This window comes from Podarcis filfolensis, assembly GCF_964270895.1.
Source record: "Podarcis filfolensis genome assembly, chromosome: 2".
NCBI classification, from domain to species: Eukaryota; Metazoa; Chordata; class Lepidosauria; order Squamata; family Lacertidae; genus Podarcis; species Podarcis filfolensis.
Window position 1 is genome coordinate 98,073,822 of NC_139605.1, and position 19,876 is coordinate 98,093,697.

The window sequence follows — 19,876 nt, forward strand, 5'->3', positions numbered from 1 at the left end:
CTGTTCGAATTTCCTGTGTTGTCTCCTTTCCACTTTCTTCCAGAGGTTACTTGGGGAAGGGCTATAGGTCACTGATAGAACATCTGTCATGCATGCAGAAGGTCCCGACTTCAACCTCTGGCATTTATTGGTAGGGTTGTGTTGTGAATGCCAGTGTGGTTGCTCGAGAGCGAACAGGCAAGACTCCCCCTGGTCTTTTCAAGGCTTTATTATCTGTCCAAAACATTCACAATGCAGATCGTCTCAATTCCATGTCTGCTCAGTCGCTAGCAGAATCTGGGAGTGGGTGGTCCTTAAACTTTCCCCAGCAGAGCAGTCTTTTGACCCCCATCCTATGCCTCCCCTCTCTGTGTGTAAGCCTAGAGGGCGTGGGCAAAGGGGGACCTGCCTCCCCCCCGCTTTGCTCAGGTTCGGTGTTGCTGCTCTCCCTTGCATCTTCCGAGCCCTGCATCCCTTCCCCACTGGAGGCGTGGCTTCCCTCCTCCCCGGAGGACGAGCTGCTTCTCACGATCTTCGGCAGCTCCCTGTAACCCAATTGCCCTTCCACCTCCTGCCTCTGAGCTGATGGCAGTTCCCTGACAGGTTGGGAAACATTCCTGCCTGAAACTTTGGGGAACCACTGCCAATCCATGTAGATGATATTGAGCTAGATGGATCAGTGGTCTGACTCAATATAAGACAGCTTCCTATGTATGTACTATTCTTTGGTAAAGAGGGCATGATCTATATTTTGGGATTGCACATCTGATTAGGATTAGACAAGGCTGACTGCTCTACTGGGAAGGAGCTCAGAACCTCCTTCTTAGGAAGGGCTTGGAGAAATCTTTTTTCCCTTCCTGGGTTTCTCAAGGGTGAGATGGGGAGATTTTTTTTTAGCAGGCTCCCGTCCCCGAACAATCCCTTCCCTCTTGGGGTTTTTGGCTAAGGGGGAGACAGCAGAGGAGTCTTTGTCAGCAACAACTAGGCAACCAACTGTGGACTCATTCTCATAGAGACTTAAAGACTAGAAGAAAGCTCTACCAGCTGTTATGTAAGCACTGGCACAGGACAGTGTGAGGGTTTGCCAGTGTTCTACAGAACGTATAAGCAGAAGCAGGAATCCAGAGACACAAGGATATGGTGCAATTCAAAGCAAAACAGATGCCTAGGAGGCATCCCTACAATGGATCAAAGATGGCTCCTTGCGACTGAGATTACACTGTCAGCACGACCAATAATGGCAGAAAATCATGCAATCTGTTGTGCAGGGAGGAGCTAGTCAAAGCCACATCTTCAGCTGACCCAACTAAATCTAATTGTGACAAAAGTTCTCACATACTTTCTATTTTTGCTCTCCCACTTAGACTAGATTCTTTCTCCATTCCCTGTGCTTGTAAAAGTTGACTGATGACTTCATGGTAGCCCTTTAGTTATTATAATGTTTTAGCTGCTGCCTACACAATGTGATAGCTGCGTCAAAAGTCTCTGTAAGCAGCAAGATGAAAGCCATGTTCTTTTCCTGTTTTTCTAAAATACCTAACTAGCCAGCTTGAATATCCCGTTAGTCTCTTGGCCTTTCCTCTACATGCACAGCACTTCCTCTCTGGTCCCTTGCAAATTCTGCCAACTCCGCAAGGCTTTCTATAATTTAGTGCAAATTCTGACTTGTCAGCATCCGTCCCAGCAATGATTTGCATATTCTACCAGTGTCTATATTTCTGCTAATTGCAAGCATAAGCATAAACTTCACACAGATTCAGAGCAAATGAGCTTTTCTCATCTCAGGCCACCTTGACTAGGTCTGTCTCTGGATCATGTGCTGGGCCAAGAGAAACAGAAGGGGTGTGTGTGTGTGAGAGAGAGGGGGAGGAGACCATGGTCTACTGGGAAAGGTGGATAAGAAGACAAGGGAGATAAGACAGGTTTTTTTGGGGGGGTTAGGAATGTACATGTGTCAGTCAATCTTAAGCCAACTGATTCTTCTCTTTTCTCATGCCATTTTTTAAAACAATGCAGGGGAGAAATCTGTCAGGCCGCTGCTATTCTGTTGTGTTTTGCACCTGGTTATTGCAGAAGTGGGAATCAGTTGGGGATACTATTCATGTTCATATATTTAGTTCAGAATAATACTTGTTTTTGTGTGGTAGTAGCCTTGAAAAATGATCTCATCTCTTCCATTCACATTGATGGCCTTTTGTACAGTGACTTAGCGCTTCAGCCTCTCCTTCCCTCCTCCATCACATACACGGAGGAGAGCCCTTTGTCACCTTAGTAACCAAAGAAAACATCACTCACGCTGATCTTTGACATCATTATGGAGCCATGAATAAGGTAGTACTGGAGTAGAAAGTTTTAACATGAGTTCTCTTGCTGGAAGCAACAGTAAAAGTGATAGAAAAGGACCCCCCTCAATTTCTCATTGAAAACCCTCTTATTGATTTTGTTTATTTAACTTGAAAAGATTTGTTCCACCCTTCATGCATAAATACATATGGCCCTTGAACTGGAAGAATAAGATACCTCTTGGCACCTCCAGCTACATTGTTCTGTACGTTCTAGATCAGGTTTCCTCAAACTCGGCCCTCCAGATGTTTTTGGCCTTCAACTCCCATGATCCTTAGCTAGCAGGACCAGTGGTCAGGGATGATGGGAATTGTAGTCTCAAAAACATCTGGAGGGCTGAGTTTGAGAAAGCCTGTTCTAGATGATACAAGCTCAGTTTGGATAGCTCAGTCAGTTAAAGCATGGTGTTGATGACACCAAGGTTGCAGGTTTGATCCCCGTATGGGACGGCTGCATGTTCCTGCATTGCAGGGGGGTTGGACTAGATGATCCTTGGGGTCTCTTCCAGCTCTATGATTCTATGAAAATTTCCATTACCTTTTCAATTTTGCTTGATTCCTGGGGGCTCGTTGGGTGTCTTTGCTTGTTTTGGCAAAGACCTTTTAGACAGCGTTAACATTAATCAGGGCATTTTAATACTGTCTTCTGTTTCATTGAATTCAGTTAGGGAACTTGTAGAGACACGTCTGTGGGAGGAAGAAAATTGCTTGGCTAATTAAAAAAACAAGAGCGCCGCTCTGACAGATTGGTCTGAGGGATGTGGCACTTCACACAGCTTTGTAGCTTGCTCTACTTCCTTGTTCTTCGTTAAGTAAGCTTGTAAGTGCCCATTTAAAACAATAAGTCCCAAGTATATCACTGGACAGGAAGGAAGGAAGGGAGCAAGGAGGGAAGGAAGAGTTCAGGCAGATGCATCTGGGTCAGTCTAAATCAGGCAAGATCAATAACTTATAATAAGTGATTGTTTCAAATATCTTGCCTTACTCATATGTTGTGGTTTGTGGTGTTAAGGTTAAGTGCAGCTGTCACAAGTAGGGTTGACTAATGTCCTCTCTTCTAATGGAGGAACGTAATTTCAAAAGCCCATATCTCAGAACATAGGAATTGGCTTGCTGGTTTGATGATTGATTTATGGATTCATTCAGTTTTATATTCTACTCCATTGTAAGGCTCAGAGCAGCTTGTATAGATCATTCATATTTCATGCTTAGAACAGAAAATTGTGTTTTTCTAAATTGCAGTCTGATGGCAGAGACTCTGGTAGCAGCTAAGAACTGGGGATGATGATGGTGATTTACTAAATGGGAAAAGGGGAAAACAAATCAAAACCATCACCTGACATTCACAATTCAATAAGCATCAGCACACCCATCTTAATTTATACATGCAGATCAATATATGCCAACCAAATGTCCAAATACGTATCCAAACTAAGTTGGTGCTTAGAGAAAGTACATTGAAATGTAGGAAGGACATGAAGGTCTTTTAGACCATTGGATAATAGATGATGAACATTGATCCTTCCAGACTCAAAATATAAGTCTCCTAGTGACCATAAGGGCTTCTAAAGTCCATTTTTATTGTCCTGCTGTTCATCCCAACACTACAGGGATAGAAATTAAAAGTACACAAACACCTGCAAATATCAAGGATCTTGCTAATGCAAGATGAACACCACCAGCAGCTTCAGACCAGAAAGGAAAGGTCACTTGACAAGCCCACATCATATGCCTGAATGAGGCATTTCCAGCTTCGCATTATCAGCATCCGGATGAGTTAGAGAACACCTTTGTGAAAAGATACTGTGTTTTGCAAAAAGGGATGGCTTCTCTCTCCCCTCCCCCCTCCCCCCATACTCTTTGTTGTAGACACAGTGAGTACTCTGAATGAAAAACTGGGTGAGAATTATTGTGGTATCCGTATGTTCTTGACCCAAACTACTCATGCGCCACACATCTTGGCTGAGGTAATTTTTTAAAATAACTTGGCACTAAGTTTCATGAGGCATCCATACCATGCTGTTTTGGGGGAATGCAGATACTGTAAGAAAAACACTGGGGCTTAATTTGATTAGGAGTCGAATGTCTGGCATCTGGTGGGCAGGGTTTTTGTGTTGTGTTCTTGCCTCAGGAAGCTCTTTTACTTTCTCTCAGGCAGTCTGTTATTACAGCGGTACCTTGGTTCTCAAACTTAATCCGTTCCGGGAGTCCGTTCGACTCCCGAAACTGTTAGAAAACCAAGGCGCAGCTTCCAATTGGCTGCAGGAGCTTCCTGCACTCAAGCGGAAGCTGCATCGGACGCTCGGCTTCCGAAAAATGTTCGCAAACCGAAACACTTACTTCCGGGTTTGCGGCGTTCAGGAGCCAATTTGTTCGACAACTAAGCCATTTGGGAACCAAGGTACCACTGTATTGCATTACAATTTCCTTTATTTTTGAAGCTTGGTTTGGCATGTACATGAGCCGCTTACTTTGCTGAAAGAAAAGAAACTCTGCTGAAGAATGGTGAAGTATCCTAAACTTGGGTGAGTGATGGGATAGTCCCAGTCTGGCGGGAGGATTGTTGTTGTTTTTAATCGCCCCACCCCCCACAACAGATACCTGGTCCATTCTCCATGGCTATAGAAAGAAAAACAAAACTTCACGATCTTGGGATAGCTAAGGAGAAATGATGAGCCATGGAAAAGTGAAAGAATTTTTTGCCATTTGGCCTCTGCAGTTGCTTTCAAATGTGGGAGGAAAAGCAGGTGGTGGTGATCTTTGAGAAACCTGTTCCAATAAGCAATGGTAGAGGTTCCTTAATGTGGCTTTGTGGAGGCAATTGAAACTCTATTAGGGAGAGATGCCAGGTCTCCATTCCTGGCGGAGACCCAAATCTGCAAGCTGGAGTTGCATGAGATACCGAGAGCCCTATCCATGGATCACCATTAGCGCTGATATAACCTTCGATTTATTTTGGCAAGCAGTAATTTAAAGTCCCGAAATTGCAAGAGACTTCTTGAAAGCAACCTGAAATAGGTGATTTCAGCACAGAAGCCCCTGAAATAGATTGCATGGGTTAGGCGCTGGGTTATGGTGTAGAATATTAGAATGCCCTCCCTTTGAAATACAGTGCTATCGCTGTTTCCTTCCCTTTCTCGCAGCAGAGTAATTGTTCATAATGAGCTCATTATACTGATGATGAGAACTTATTTTAATCTTACTGCTAGGTTCTATTCTGCCTGAAGTGGTACCAAATGGAAAGGAATTGATTAGAATTTGCCCTCAATAAAGGTCAATTGAGACTGATTTAGTTGTGCACCTTGCATCTCCCCCCCTTGCCACTATGTCCCTGGGAATCTAAGAACCATCAACGGTCTATCTAATTCAGCGTCCTGTTTCCAATGGTGGTCAGCCACTGCCTTTGGAAAACCTAGAAAGCCAAATATAAAGACTGCAGTCTTTCCCAGTTGTTGTTTCCCAGCAACTAACATTCAGATACCATATGCTTGTCAGTCCTTGAATTTACATGGAGGAGGCTGACTGCCTCTATGCACCAATTAACAGATGAGGAGCTGCTGTGATTAGGCATAGCTTATTAATATATCGTGATCTAGTTCAGGTTCCTGCATTGCGGGGGGTTGGAATAGAGGACCCTTGAGGTATCTTTCTGCTCTACAGCTCTGATTCTATGGTGTAAAATGATATCAGAACCTTGTCAAATAAGAAGAATGCCTTTACTGAAACATTGAAAAAGAAATGAGACTATCCCAAGTTTTCCATGCTCAGTTTTTGAAACCCCTCCTTTGCAGCAGACTTGTCCCACCCCCATCCTTTGCTTCGCAACATAAATACCCATTGCCAGTCTTAAAACCTATCCTCTCCTCTGAATTTCCTCCTTAGTATTTGCGTTTGTGCTTCTCACTTGGCAGCCTCTCATGTGCTTAAACTTCTATCTCAGAGGGGCAGCATGTGAGTCTGCTGTGGTCTCTTAACAGATCTACGGGGTGAGCTCCCATTGCTCGGTCCCAACTCCTGCCAACCTAGCAGTTCGAAAGCACGTCAGAGTGCAAGTAGATAAATAGGTAACACTCTGGCGGGAAGGTAAACGGTGTTTCTGTGTGCTGCTCTGGTTCGTTAGAAGCGGCTTAGTCATGCTGGCCACATGACCCGGAAGCTGTACGCCGGCTCCCTCGGCCAATAAAGCGAGATGAGCGCTGCAACCCCAGAGTCGGTCACGACTGGACCTAATGGTCAGGGGTCCCTTTACCCTTACCTTTAAGCTTTCACAGATCATGACCCAATAAATCTGCTAGCCTTTAAGGTGCCACAGGAATGTTTCTTATTTTCATCCATCTATGTTGCCCCCAAATCTTTTTGTAAACTTCTCCATCCCATATAGGTCATTGTGTTTTCAGTCTGCTTCCGATGACTATTTCTGCCCAGCATAGTAAGTTGTGTTCTTTTGCACCTCAGGCTCTTCTGAACTTTATTTTAGGATTTATTTATTCTAGAAACGTTATGTGTTGCTTCAAAGGTGTAGCTCAAGAAGAATACTTGAGTGGCGTATCCAGTTCTCCTGTCATTTGGGTTTCTGCCTCCACACTGATCCAGGAAGGTATGGCATCTCAGAGAGTAGCAAATCAGAATGACATCTGGGAGCCCTGGAGAACAAGAATTCACTGTGAGAATCTCCTTTTATTTGCTGCACTGGCTTCCAGTCTGTTTAAGGGTTCAATTTCAGATGCTTGTTTTAACATAAAAAGCCCTAATTGGCTTGGGACCTGAGTAACTGAAATACTGCCTTCTCCCATATAAACTACCTGAATCTTGAGATGTTCCTCAGAGCCTTGCAAGTGAAGTGAGGTGGATGACTTCTACAGTGGTACCTCGGGTTATAGACGTTTCAGGTTACAGACTGCTCTAACCCAGAAATAGTACCTCAGGTTAAGAACTTTGCTTCAGGATGAGAACAGAAATCGTGCTCTGGCAGCGCGGTGGCAGCGGGAGGCCCCATTAGCTAAAGTGGTACCTCAGGTTAAGAACAGTTTCAGGTTAAGAACAGACCTCCAGAACGAATTAAGTTCTTAATCCGAGGTACCACTGTAATGAGAAGGCCTTCTGTGTGGTGGCACCCCACTATGGAATAGCCTCCCCTGACAGGCTCACCTGGTGGTGCCTTTGTGTTTTTTTCAGAACCAGGTGAGGGCCCTTTTATTCAACAAATAACTTGTGCTTGAATTGTGATTTATTGTTTGCTTTACCTACCCCCATTTGCAGGAAAGGAACATCTTTTTATGCTTCACTTTTTTTGTCTATTTTCATGTTTGTTTCTGTGAGCTGCCCAAGGAATGCATGTTGTGGGGAAGTCATACAAATCTAGTAAATAAAATACAATTAAAGTATGTGGGTTCTTAATCATTGGACTGTGCTCAATGCCATAAACAAAATAAGTTACCTTTTTTTTTTGTCTCTAAAAAAGAAAAGAAAAAAGCCTTGATTATCTGAGGTTATTCTTACAATCAGATTTTGTGCTTAGGTGTTGAAAACCTTTGGGATAAATTATTCCAGTTGCCTCTATTTTGTTGCTGGAAGCCCACATATTTGGATGCTGTCATGGCTGAGAAAACTCGGATATAACTCGGAGATCTGCAAGATTTCCACTCCAGAGATGCATCAGCGGAGATCGATGATGGCATTTTATTACCCAGAAAGTCTGGGAAGCATAATCTCTTTTGACTAGGGGACTATTTCAGCTGGTGCTTTTGCAGCCAGTAAAGAGAAGAGAAGTATGCTTGAGACAGATTGAAATAACTTTTGTCGAATATTTCCATCTATTCTGTCTCATAACTTTGACTTACTTCAGCAGTATTTGGAATAACCACCCAATCTAGCCATTTTAGACTTTTGGTTTAGTAGCACACTTGTGTTTCTCTAAAAAAAAGAGAGCCAGTATTACATGTGAAAGGGATCTAGGGGTCTTAGTAGATCACCAGCTTAACATGAGTCAACGGTGTGATGCAGCCACAATAAAAAACTAATGCTATTCTAGGCTGCATCAATGGAAGTATACTATCCAGATCAAGGGAAGTAATGATACCACGCTATTCTGCCTTGATCAGACAGCTCCTGGGATATTGTGTTCAGTTCTGGGCGCCACAATTTAAGAAGGATATTGACAAACTGGACATGTGCAAAAGAGGGCAACTAATATGACAAAGGGTCTGGAAACCAAGCCTTATGAGGAGTGGCTGAGGGAGTTGGGTATGTTTAGCCTGAAAAAGAGGAGAGGAGACATGATAGCCATCTTCAAATATCTAAAGGATTGCCACATGGAAGATGGAGCAAGCTTGTTTTCTTCTGTTCTGGAGGGTAGGACCCAAGCCAATGGCTTGAAATTGCAGGGAAGGATATTCTGATAAAACACCAGGAAGAATTTTCTCATGTAAGAACTGTTAGACAGTGGATCAGACTCTCTAGGGCGGTGGTGGACTCTCTTTACTTGGAGGTTGGATGTCCATCTGCCATGGATGCCTTAGTTGAGATTCCTGCATTGCAGGGCCCTTCCAGCTCGCCAATTCACTGATTCTATGAAAAGAAACACTGTTCAAGGGATAATTATAATTCTTTAAAGTAGATTGACGGCACAACTGAACATGCCAGTTCAAATTTCTCTTCTGGAGTCACCATCTTGTCCATGTAGCTGCTGATCTGTGGAAACAAGTGTTATTGTTTTCCACATAAAACTCACTGAGATACCATCAAAAAAATACATCAACCAAGGAAGAGAGCCGCACTCTTTTGAAGTAAAGAAATTGGGACAGCAATGATACCATTGAATAAAAGTGATCTTCCATGCATCACCACGTCTTCCAGATTTATGTATTGTCAGTGTTACATGACGTAGTAGGATCTCAACATGAGGAGGCAGCCTCTTTTCCCACCCAACCCTCACCCTTCTTGTCTTACCTAGGAAGAACGTCCTCATGCATGAGAAGTGTGGGTGGCAGTGGTCGAGAAGAGGAACACAAATAGTCACTGATTATATTGTGTAAAAGCAGTGCAAAAGTAATGGTCTTAAACTGGGCTATTCTAAAATCTCTGCAGGTCTTTATTTTGCAGGGGGAAGGGAATCAGAAAAACCAAACTTGGGAGAAGATGACTTCACCAGCCCTGGCCTTTCAAGGCTTCTTAAAGCTCCTGTAAGCCATTCCCTTCCCCTTGTAAATCTCTGATCTCTCTTTCCTTCTCTCCGACGTCTTGTCTAATGGATATTGTTACTCAACTTGGAAAGGGGGCTGTGTCGTGTCTGCATTCCAAATAATGCCTCTAGCACTCTATTGGGATGATATAAGTGCTATATATTATTGATACTAGAAACTACCAGACATGTGAAATGGGAATATGCTCCTTTCTGCTATGCTCGTCTAGAGAATTGACAACTTGCCTCTCACCTGAATTACTTTCAAACTTGTTAAGCATGATTTGGGGCTGCAAAGCGGCTGGCAAGAGGCAACAAGGGAGCTATACACTTACATTTTGTTTTAGCAGCACACCTTAGACACTGATTTTAGTATTATGGGAAGTCTTTCAAAGAACTAGAAGTCTTTTGGACGACTAGAGGGGAGTTCCTTCCCTTTTCACTTCTGTGGGGAAGATGAGAAAACATTCGGTTTAGAAACCTTTGCATCTAGATGGTCTGTGGAATATTTTTTTGCTGGCTGAAATTGTGGAGACAGAATCTCATTTAAAACATGTCTTAGAGGCTCGGACTATGATTCTCATAAGGATGATCTCTAGGGCTGAATTCAGAATCTGTGTTCATGTGAGGGAGCATAAAGATTTGTATGAAGGGTGTACACTTGGCATAGCAAGGGCCCCATTCCTACACTACAGAAGCAAAGGAGAGATAAGTGAAATGGAATTGGAAAGTTAAAAGGAAGGCAAAGTTGATTTCCCCACTCAGCTCAGCCTTTTATGTTATGATTTTTTACTTTAGTGAAACCCCCCCCCCCCAAAAACCTTGTGCTCTGGTCTGAATTTGTTACTAAGTGAGGATGATGGTGCCATCCTGCTCTTCCCAATTATTCTTTTTGACATGTGAACAGGCAACCCTGTTTTAATTGTTATGACCCTTCTGTTTTAACAAAATCTCGATGGCAGTTGGTGGGTAAATGTACCCAAGCTGAATGCATCCAACCAAGTGTACGCATATCTTTAAAATAAATTATTTACTGGGAAATATGCCCGTAATTTTGTTTCTTCGATGCTGAATAATTGTAGATTGGATTTATGATTCTATTTTGGAAAGATATATTATTGCTAATAAAAGTAAAATCTGTTGGTATGAGCATGGCTGCTTTGGGCAGGAGATGCAGCATTTTTAAATAGCACCAGCAAACACACGAGGAGCTGTTGCGGAGACCGTCATAAACCATCTCGCTGCCCACACAGAGTTGGAGTGATTGAATGCCTGCCCCCTCTGCAAACATTGTACTCCAGGCATTTCCAAAAACCCCAGTTGTTCCCATTAATTCCACATATTCAAGTAAACCATTGGCACCTGAGAAAAATCCTGGAAAGTGAAGGTTGTGTGTAATTGTCTTGTGCACATTCCTCCAGGTAAGTAAGATGGTTTATACAACCATCATGTGTGAATATTGCACCAGTACAATTTGCTGACTGCCGTTACTCATTTGGAAGCCATGTTGTGTGAACGGGACCCTCCCGATCCCTTAGTGACCACTTCAGAATGGTGACCAGTAAGTGTGCAAACCAGGGGTGGTTCTACTATGAAACGAATGAAGCTTCATCTTCAGCACCCCTGATCCTGGAGGGGCCCCAGGAGCGACTTCAGTCCACTTTGTTTAAAAGGTTTGGGCCTAGTAGACCCAATCTGAGTCACACAACTCAAGTTGATTTTGTTGTTGTTGTTTATAGTGCAACAATCTCAGAGTTTGAGAGTCAGTAGCACAGAAGTTGAAAAGGTGTGGTGATCTGCCATGGAACAACTCCACTGAAGAAGGTAACAGTGGTTACCCAGACCTCGTTGCTGATTGCGAAGGGGCCCCCATAACAATTCAGACTTCAGGGCCCCAAAAATGTAGGCCCGCCATTGGTGTACACACACTTTTCTACTCTGCCTCCCCACTCCTGCCCACCCATTTGCCATATAGTAGCAGAAGGGACCAAAAATATATTTAGAAAATGGCTTCTGGTGGTCTGTTCAAATCCTTTGAGGCATAGCTTTGCTTTTGAGGTATGGCCATGCTCTTTGGGTTCCAGCAGTATCATGGTAAAGGGTATCCATCCCTCTAATTTTGGAGCCCAGAGTGTCTAATAAGAAAACTAGATAAAAGTAAAAGGTAAAGGTAAAGGGACCCCTGACCATTAGGTCCAGACATGACCAACTCTGGGGTCGCTTTATTGGCTGAGGGAGCCGGTGTACAACTTCCGGGTCATGTGGCCAGCATGACTAACCCACTTCTGGCGAATCCGAGCAGCACACGGAAACGCCGTTTACCTTTCCGCTGGAGCGGTACCTATTTATCTACTTGCACTTTGACGTGCTTTTGAACTGCTAGGTTGGCAGGAGCTGGGACTGAGCAACGGTAGCTCATTCCGTTGCAGGGATTCGAACCGCTGACCTTCTGATTGGCAAGTCCTAGGCTCTGTGGTTTAACCCACAGCGCCACCTGTGTCCCAGATAAAAGTAGCCATACTAATTAAAGCCGACTAACACAACCATGGTAAAAGTACAGTAAGAATAGGAGCCATCAGTTCAACCGAGTAATGTTTTCCTCATGATCCGAAAAACCTGGACAAATAAAAAAACCCTTAAGCCTCCTGTTCAACATCTGTCACTTGGAAGGGAGTTCCACAGACAAGCTACTACTTTCTAGTGACTCCACCCTCCTAGCATATGTTAACGGTCTGCAGGAGAGCAGAATCTCTCCTGCGGATACTAAAGCACAGGTTGGTTGGTAACAGGGGAGGTCTTCCCTCAGGTACTTGGGGCCCAAGTCATTTAAAGCTTTATATTCTAACAGCCAGATCTATTGGACAAACCTATCCAGTTTGAGGTTTAAATTTGGAGGTGACTTTCCTAGCAGGGGTACAAGAGGTCAGCAATTGCATAGCCTGTCCAGCTATATTAGATTTTCGTCAAAAAGAAACCTGTTTGAACTTGTTCCATGCTTTTTCCCTTTTGTGATCTGTGTCAGAGTTGAAAAATATGGATCAGTGTAATCATGGCGAATGAAACTGCTTAAAATGTGACGACTGCATATTTTTTTATTGAGGAAGTATTGTTTTTATTTCTAGCCCTGTATAATGGTGTGCTCCTATTATTAGCAAGTTTTGCTGCAGTAATAACACTAAAAATGCAAGCAGCATCTGTTAGCATCAGCACAGCCATTTTATGAGGGCAGGAGGGATTGTATATGCACCCTGGTGGTGACACAACATGAAACAAGCTTGCTGGGACCATCTTGTGCCATATAAAGCATCTGCACCCAGCTGCGGAGATATTTTCTCTCAAAGACTATTGTTTTCCAAGCATTCACAAATGTACCAACTCCCCGTGGTTATTTCTGCTAACTCTAATTAGCCAGATATGCCAATTTAATGTGAGTAACTTTATTCTCCCCTTTTGTAATGCCTGTTTTAACCCTGTAATGCCTGTTTTAACGACACATCCTAATTTTAGGCTCTACATAGGGAGCGGCGTCTGAATGATTCAGAGCTATCGCAGCTGGATTAAATGGAATGCCATGCTGGAGGTCATAGAGTCTTTCAGATTTGCTGAAGTTCCTTGTGCTTCTTTCTCAGTCAGGTCAGGATTTCTCCCTGTTGCCAGTAAGCAACTGGAAATAGGTTTGTAACTCTTTATTACTTCTATTTCTGTACTAATCAGATTGGGGTTCAGCCCCAAAAGCCTGGACCTCTGTGTAGGTGACACCGGAAGCCACAGAGGGGGAAGATTTAAGTGTCACCTTACTTTGAATGTAATGTTAAAAGTGTGCATGTACTGTACTTTTCCGTGTATAAGACTAGATTTTTTTTTTACTCTAAAATAATGTTTAGAAACGGGGATTGTCTTATACATGGATAGTCATCTCCCCCCATTTTCTTAAATCTGAGTCCCCCAAAATAGGGGGCGTCTTATACATGGAAAAATATGGTATATTGTAAGTGTATTCTTCATTTTTGCAAGAGTTGGATGCAAAAATACCTGAGAAAGAGAGAGACCGAGAGATCAGAAAAGCAGCAGCAGGTCATGCCCCTTAGTCCACCTCATTGTCCACAGGCTGGGAACTACCTGCCTCTTCAGGTGTGAGTACCCCTGGAGGTAGGGGATGCCCCATCAATCAGGCTTTGCAGTGTAATCTCATCCTCCCATCTCCATCCTCAAGGGCTTCTGAGTCCTGAATCAGAGGGGACCATGAAACTGGGATGTTTTTGCAGAAAGGGGAAGGTGTCCCTTTCTGCCCTTCATGAAACTCCTCTTCCCACCTGGGAGACCTGAATTGCACTAGAAGTCTTCCATCCTCATCTGTCTGGAGCACAGGACAGGACACACTCTTAGAGGTTGGGGATGCACTGCAAGGTGGTTTTTGTTTTGTTTCAGGCCCCATGGATGTTGCCATGGACTTGGCCCCAGTTACCCCGTCTTCCTGTGGCTGCTTCTTACTAGTAAATTCGTGCATTTGGGATAGGTTCCCTGCTTTATGGGATAGGGGATTGAAATTATACAGGTGCTGCTGAAGGTCTATTTGGTGTCAGACGAGGATGTTTTTGGTGACGAAGAACGCAAGGACAGGGTATTCTTGGCTAAAAATAAAAAGAAGCCATTTGATGATAAATATCTGCTCTCTCCAGTTCGGTTTTCTAATTGCTGGCTTAATAGAAGCAGAGACAGCATCCTGATTAGACAGTGTTTAAAAAGGGCTAGCAAATATGTGATTAGCATGAATACCATCAGTCAGAGTACATTATGCAGATGAAGAGAGTAGAATGTTGCTCTTCATCGCTAACCTTTTAGGTTGTGTTTTTTTTTAAAACCCAACACAAACAAACAAACCCAAAGTGACCTTAGCAAGCATCTCTGTTTCTAATAGTTCAGCGTATATTTGCTTTGTTCTTTTTCTCTCCAGTGGACATGATGTGCACAGTTGTTTGAGGATGACCTGTCTTAAATTACTGTTTTGCCTTTAGCCTATGCTTCCATGTGAGTAATAGATAGATGTCCTACTGGTCTACCCAAAGGGGATGGGCAGGGAGACAGGTTATTTTGCCCCCGTCTGGCTCTAGGAGTGACAACCCCAAGGATGATCCATTGTCTCAGAGATGCTACATTTATATCATCCTGCCGGAAAGACTTCCTTTCCCACTAAATGCTGAGCATGAGGCACATATTTAGTGTTAAAGGGCAGCTTAGTTTGTACTTTGCTACGGCTTACTAGTTCTTTTGTTGGATTATCTCAAAGATTATGTCCTGAGGGAGCAGCAGGAGTTGACTGTATATTTATTATTGATATCAGCCAAAACTGACATAACTTAGTACTGGAAGAGTAACAAGACTTAGATGTAATCAGTATTTAAGTGTTTTGGCTGTTGCAGAAGTGGTGAAATTGGCTAATGGAAGGGTATGGGAAAGTCTCCAAGTTGGATAAATGCCAGGTCAGATGATGAACATTTATTAGATAATGGGACTCTAGAGACAGCACAGATGCCACCAGTTATATAGCTGATGTTATGATTTCTTGACCTTTTATATTTCATATTTATTTTCCCTTTACTGAATGTTTATCAGAAGTGTTTGACAAAATTCATAATGCTGTGATCATTGCAAACATTTCTTTTTAAAAAAGAGAGCAGTAAAGATATGGAGGCGAATGTCAATTTGTGGTTGAGTTCACTCCCGGTTTTTTCCAGAGAGAACAGTGACTAATCTTTTGCCCCAGTCTCATGCCATTGAGAAACTTGGTCCCCTGGTTTCTTAAACTAGTAAACAAGCCTAATCTGAAATCATTTTTTTTTTGCTTATAAAATGTTTTAAAATGTGTGTTTTGAAACATACAAACGTCACATAAATGGGCTGAATAAAATGGTGAGCTTATTTGGTTTATCAGCTTACAAACTTTTTTTTTAAAAAAAAACAACAACTATGGCTTGACATTACATGCAAACCCAGCACACTTAGCCATAGTTTGTTTTGCCGCCCCACCTCAGGTGCTAACTACAAAGGCACAAGGCACATCTGGAAAATGACCCAAACTTTGGAGATGCAGTGGAACCTCTGTTTGCGATCATAATCTGTTCTAGAGGTCTGTCCGGAGGTCGAAACGGGTTGCTGGGAGAGGTGTTGTTGTGCGCAGGCACGGGCAGCAATTGCCTGCTTCTGTACATGTGTGAACGGTGATCACCACTCCTGCGCATGCGCAAACGGTGGCAAATCTGCTGGTTACTTCCGGGTTTGCCATGGTTGTGACTTGGAATGACCGTAATAAGAGGCGATTGTAAGTAGAGGTTCGACTGTGCAACACATGGTTTGCTTGATCGTCTGTATAACAACTTGTGGTTAGCTTGTGATGTGTTAAACTGTAGTTTGCCATAATGTGTGGACCAGGCATGTGTCCATATCCAAGGGGATACTGACAGGCTCTTAAACAAAGGTATTTTTTAAAATCCACACTGCAGAGCAACCAGCTGAAACTTGTAACACAGATAAATTAATAAACATTGTATTGGGGTCTGTTCCACCCCAATAGTCAAATTACAGTGCTACCTCGGGTTACATACACTTCAGGTTACATACGCTTCAGGTTACAGACTCCGCTAACCCAGAAATAGTACCTCAGGTTAAGAACTTTGCTTCAGGATGAGAACAGAAATCAGAACAGAAGTTATGCTCCAGTGGCGCAAGTGGTGCTTCAGGTTAAGAACAGTTTCAGGTTAAGAACCGACCTCCGGAATGAATTAAGTACTTAACCTGAGGTACCACTGTATTATTCTATACAAAACCGCATAGAATTGGTCCATAATACGTTAATAATAATAATAATAATAATAATAATAATAATAATAATAATGGCAATACAGATGGATGAGAAATCATAGAATTGTAGAGTTGGAAGGGACCCTGAGGATCATGTAATCCAAAACCCTGCAGTGCAGGAATTCACGGATACCCATACGGGGATCGAACCTGCAAACTTGGCGTTATCAGCACCATGCTGAAACCAACTGAGCTATCCAGGCTGATATATGATTAAATGATTAATCGTTTGTTTTTCTGTCTTGCAGGGTATCACTGAGCCTCCTCACACAGCACTGGCTTTGAGCTACGATTCAAGAGCGGCGAAAGAGAAGTATGAGCAGCAGCCCCCACATCGTCGGCAGCATGACAACGAGCTGTCCATCCGGATAGGTAGAACGGCTCTACATTCAGGCAAGCATCCTGTCATATACCATCCACAGCTAATTCTGAGATATTTACTACAAAGGATGTAACCAATATGTAAAAATGAATACATGCATGCACACACTCACCTTCGATACGTGTGTGTATGCATGTACACAGTTAGCAAACTGGTTTCAGATACAATTTTCTTCCATTGTGAAACTAGCCGGAAGCAGGGCTCCTTCTTACTTCTTCTGTGTTTCTCCAAACTACTTCCGTGGGTCTTAATATCTGCATCTCATATTGCTGTAGTTTATCTTCCTTATACAGCGGTACCTTGGTTTACAACCAGAGGTCCGTTTGTAAACCAAAACAGGTTGCAACCCAAGGCGCGCTTTCGCCAATGGGGCCTCCCAAAATTTTTTTGTTCGTAATCCAAAAAAAGGTTGCAAACCAGAACACGCACTTCCGGGTTTGATGTATTTGTAATCTGAAATGTATGCAAACCAAGACGTATGCAAACCAAGGTACCACTGTACCAGACAGTGGCTAAGTTAAAGCTCTTCATAATAGGATGTCCTGTTTTTTTTCTTTTTATTAGCTGCGTCAGTGTGGGTATTACTTAATTTCATTTATTAATTGCTTTCTATGAAACATCTCAAAGCAATTTCATGGTACAATAAAACAAACAGGAAACAATATTAGTTGTTGTTTAGTCACGTAGTCGTGTCCAACTCTTCGTGACCTCATGGACCAGAGCACGCCAGGTGGTTGCTGTTGTTGTTATTATTATTATTATTATTAAAAATGTTTTCAGATCCAGCACAGGCACTGAATGAGATAAAAATCTCTACTTGGAAAGCTTGTTGAAAGAGGAAAGTCTTCAACAGCTGATGACAACAGGTCAGTGGAGGCAGTGCTGGTCTGATGTGTTAAATATGTCTGAGTTTTTAAAAAAGATGCATTTTAAAATCCCCTGCAATACTGTGACAAAGGTATACCTGCTACAATTCCTGTACTAACCCACCTGTCACAGGTGCTTTAGTGTGATACTCAAATAGGTCTTTTCAGATTGTTAGTAGCTCTTGGCATTTGTGGCAAGAGAGAATGGCATTTCAGGAAAAACCAAACTAATACTGTATTAGTTTTTGCAAATACTGTCGATATCCCCAGTATTCGCATTGTCTTGATCTCACCTCCGATTGGCTAAGTCAGATGGTATTGCTATTCACATATTTTATCCTGTTGCTCCTGGCAGCGGTAAACCTCTATATTTCCACCTCACATGAAACCTGTACATATAATTTAGCTTGTAATATTTTCATAACTAGCCAGATTTCCTTACTCCTAGAAGTTTTCCAACACTTTAAAGGTAAAGGTACCCCTGCCCGTACGGGTCAGTCGTGTCCGACTCTAGGGTTGTGCGCCCATCTCACTTAAGAGGAGTCACGTGGCCAGCGTGACGAAGCTGCTCTGGTGAGCCAGCACCAGCACAGCACACGGAAACGCCGTTTACCTTCCCGCTATAAAGCGGTACCTATTTATCTACTTGCACTTAAGGGTGCTTTCGAACTGCTAGGTGGGCAGGAGCTGGGACCGAAAGACGGGAGCTCACCCCGCCGTGGGGATTCGAACCGCCGACCATGCGATTGGCAAGCCCTAGGCACTGAGGTTTTACCCACAGCGCCACCCGCGTCCCTTTTCCAACACTTTAGGGTCAAGTTAAACTCAGAACAGAGCAGTTCCTCCAGAGTTGCTTACAGACAATCAAAACAAGACAGTTCCTAACCTCAAGCTCATAATCTAAAAAAACAACAACAAAACGAAACACAACACTAAAGGGTTGGGGAGGGAAGAGGAAAAGGTGGCTGATAATTGAGTGCCCTTGTTCTGCAATCTCCCATGAGTTTACTGGAACCATAGAACATTTCTTTTACAAGAATGGTAACCTTGAATCTAAACTGCATTTGAATTGGGAGAACACATTTCCTTTCTCCTCAAAAGAACTTGTTTGCATTTTTATGTGTAGTGATAACATAATAATATAATTTGAAAGCAATTATCATGGAAGTGGTTTGGAGAAAATACTTGTTGTTATGGACTCTGGTTTTTCTTCTTGGCTAGAGAAAAGGGTTTTCTTCTTCTTCTTTTCTTCCCTCTCCTTCTGCTTTTGTATTTTATTTTATTTTTAAAAAGATGCATGCCTGGGAACCAGTGCTCTTTATTTCTTCAGTGACATTTCTGTTCCTTGCTTTTTGGCCTATTGGGATGAAATCTTTCTTTCTTCTTCACAAAATGAATCGTGACTGCCAAGAAGTGCGAGGACAAATAAAATACTAACAGCGAACTTTATTAATTTGCTACTTTACATGAACTTTCCAGCTATTTCCTTGCGAAGACTTTTGGGGCCATCTAATACAGACGTCTCATATTATAATGGATACTACCTGCTAATGTGGATATTGACATTTAAGCATTGTTGGATCATTACTTCTATTTTAAAGTTTAAACACAAGAAGTTATGGCATTACTCTTGCAGTTAATTCAGAGCCAGGCAGTACAATCGGGAGGAAAATGGTCTAGGGGCAGGAAGCCTCTCTCTCTGGCCTGAATTTCATCATGCGATAAAAACGTAAATAAGCCCCAAGATGCAGAGTGATGGTTGTAGTGATAGTGGAAAGCGTAGAATGCTTGACTTTATCCCTATGTCTTAGAAAGACGATCTTCTAATAACTAGGCAGTGCCCTTGACACAACCTCTCCTAATTATTGATTGGTCATAATTCTGACAGGGTGAGTTGACAAAAATATCTGGGGAACATGGCAGAAGTATTAAAGTGAACCTGCAGGAAATGGGGTAGTAGGACTGGCACATTCCGGGCATAAAAAAGCTGACCTTCTAGGAAAAAGATTGCACATGTTTCTTTTCCCTTCTCCTATGCCATATATACATTTAACATGTTGGCGCATTGCTTGAATTGAAACTGCTTTCAAGCATGTGTTGCGTGTACATGTGAGCTATGTTCACAGTTTAGAAGAGCTGTTTTTACATAGCTTGCATAACTCTGGCAACATTTCCTTTTTGTGAAGAGCTAGCATCCAGAGAGGATGATGAAAGACTTCTGGGTTGAAATTCTATCTTGTCCCTTATAACTTGGCCCAAGTCTCTGTTG

The 19,876-nt window shown here is 42.7% G+C and overlaps 1 protein-coding gene across 4 annotated transcripts in view; it reads left to right on the top strand.

Annotated features, from left to right (window-relative positions):
- The window catches only part of SLC39A11 (solute carrier family 39 member 11), a 261,302-nt gene that overhangs the window by 59,485 nt on the left and 181,941 nt on the right, over nt 1-19,876 (top strand). For 3 of the 4 annotated variants that reach the window (XM_083598917.1, XM_083598920.1, XM_083598919.1), the window contains one exon: nt 16,608-16,752. In XM_083598917.1, coding sequence (XP_083455043.1) covers nt 16,608-16,752 — 145 coding nt within the window. The remainder of the gene's footprint in view (nt 1-16,607; nt 16,753-19,876) is intronic. The other variant, XM_083598918.1, reaches the window with a different exon arrangement.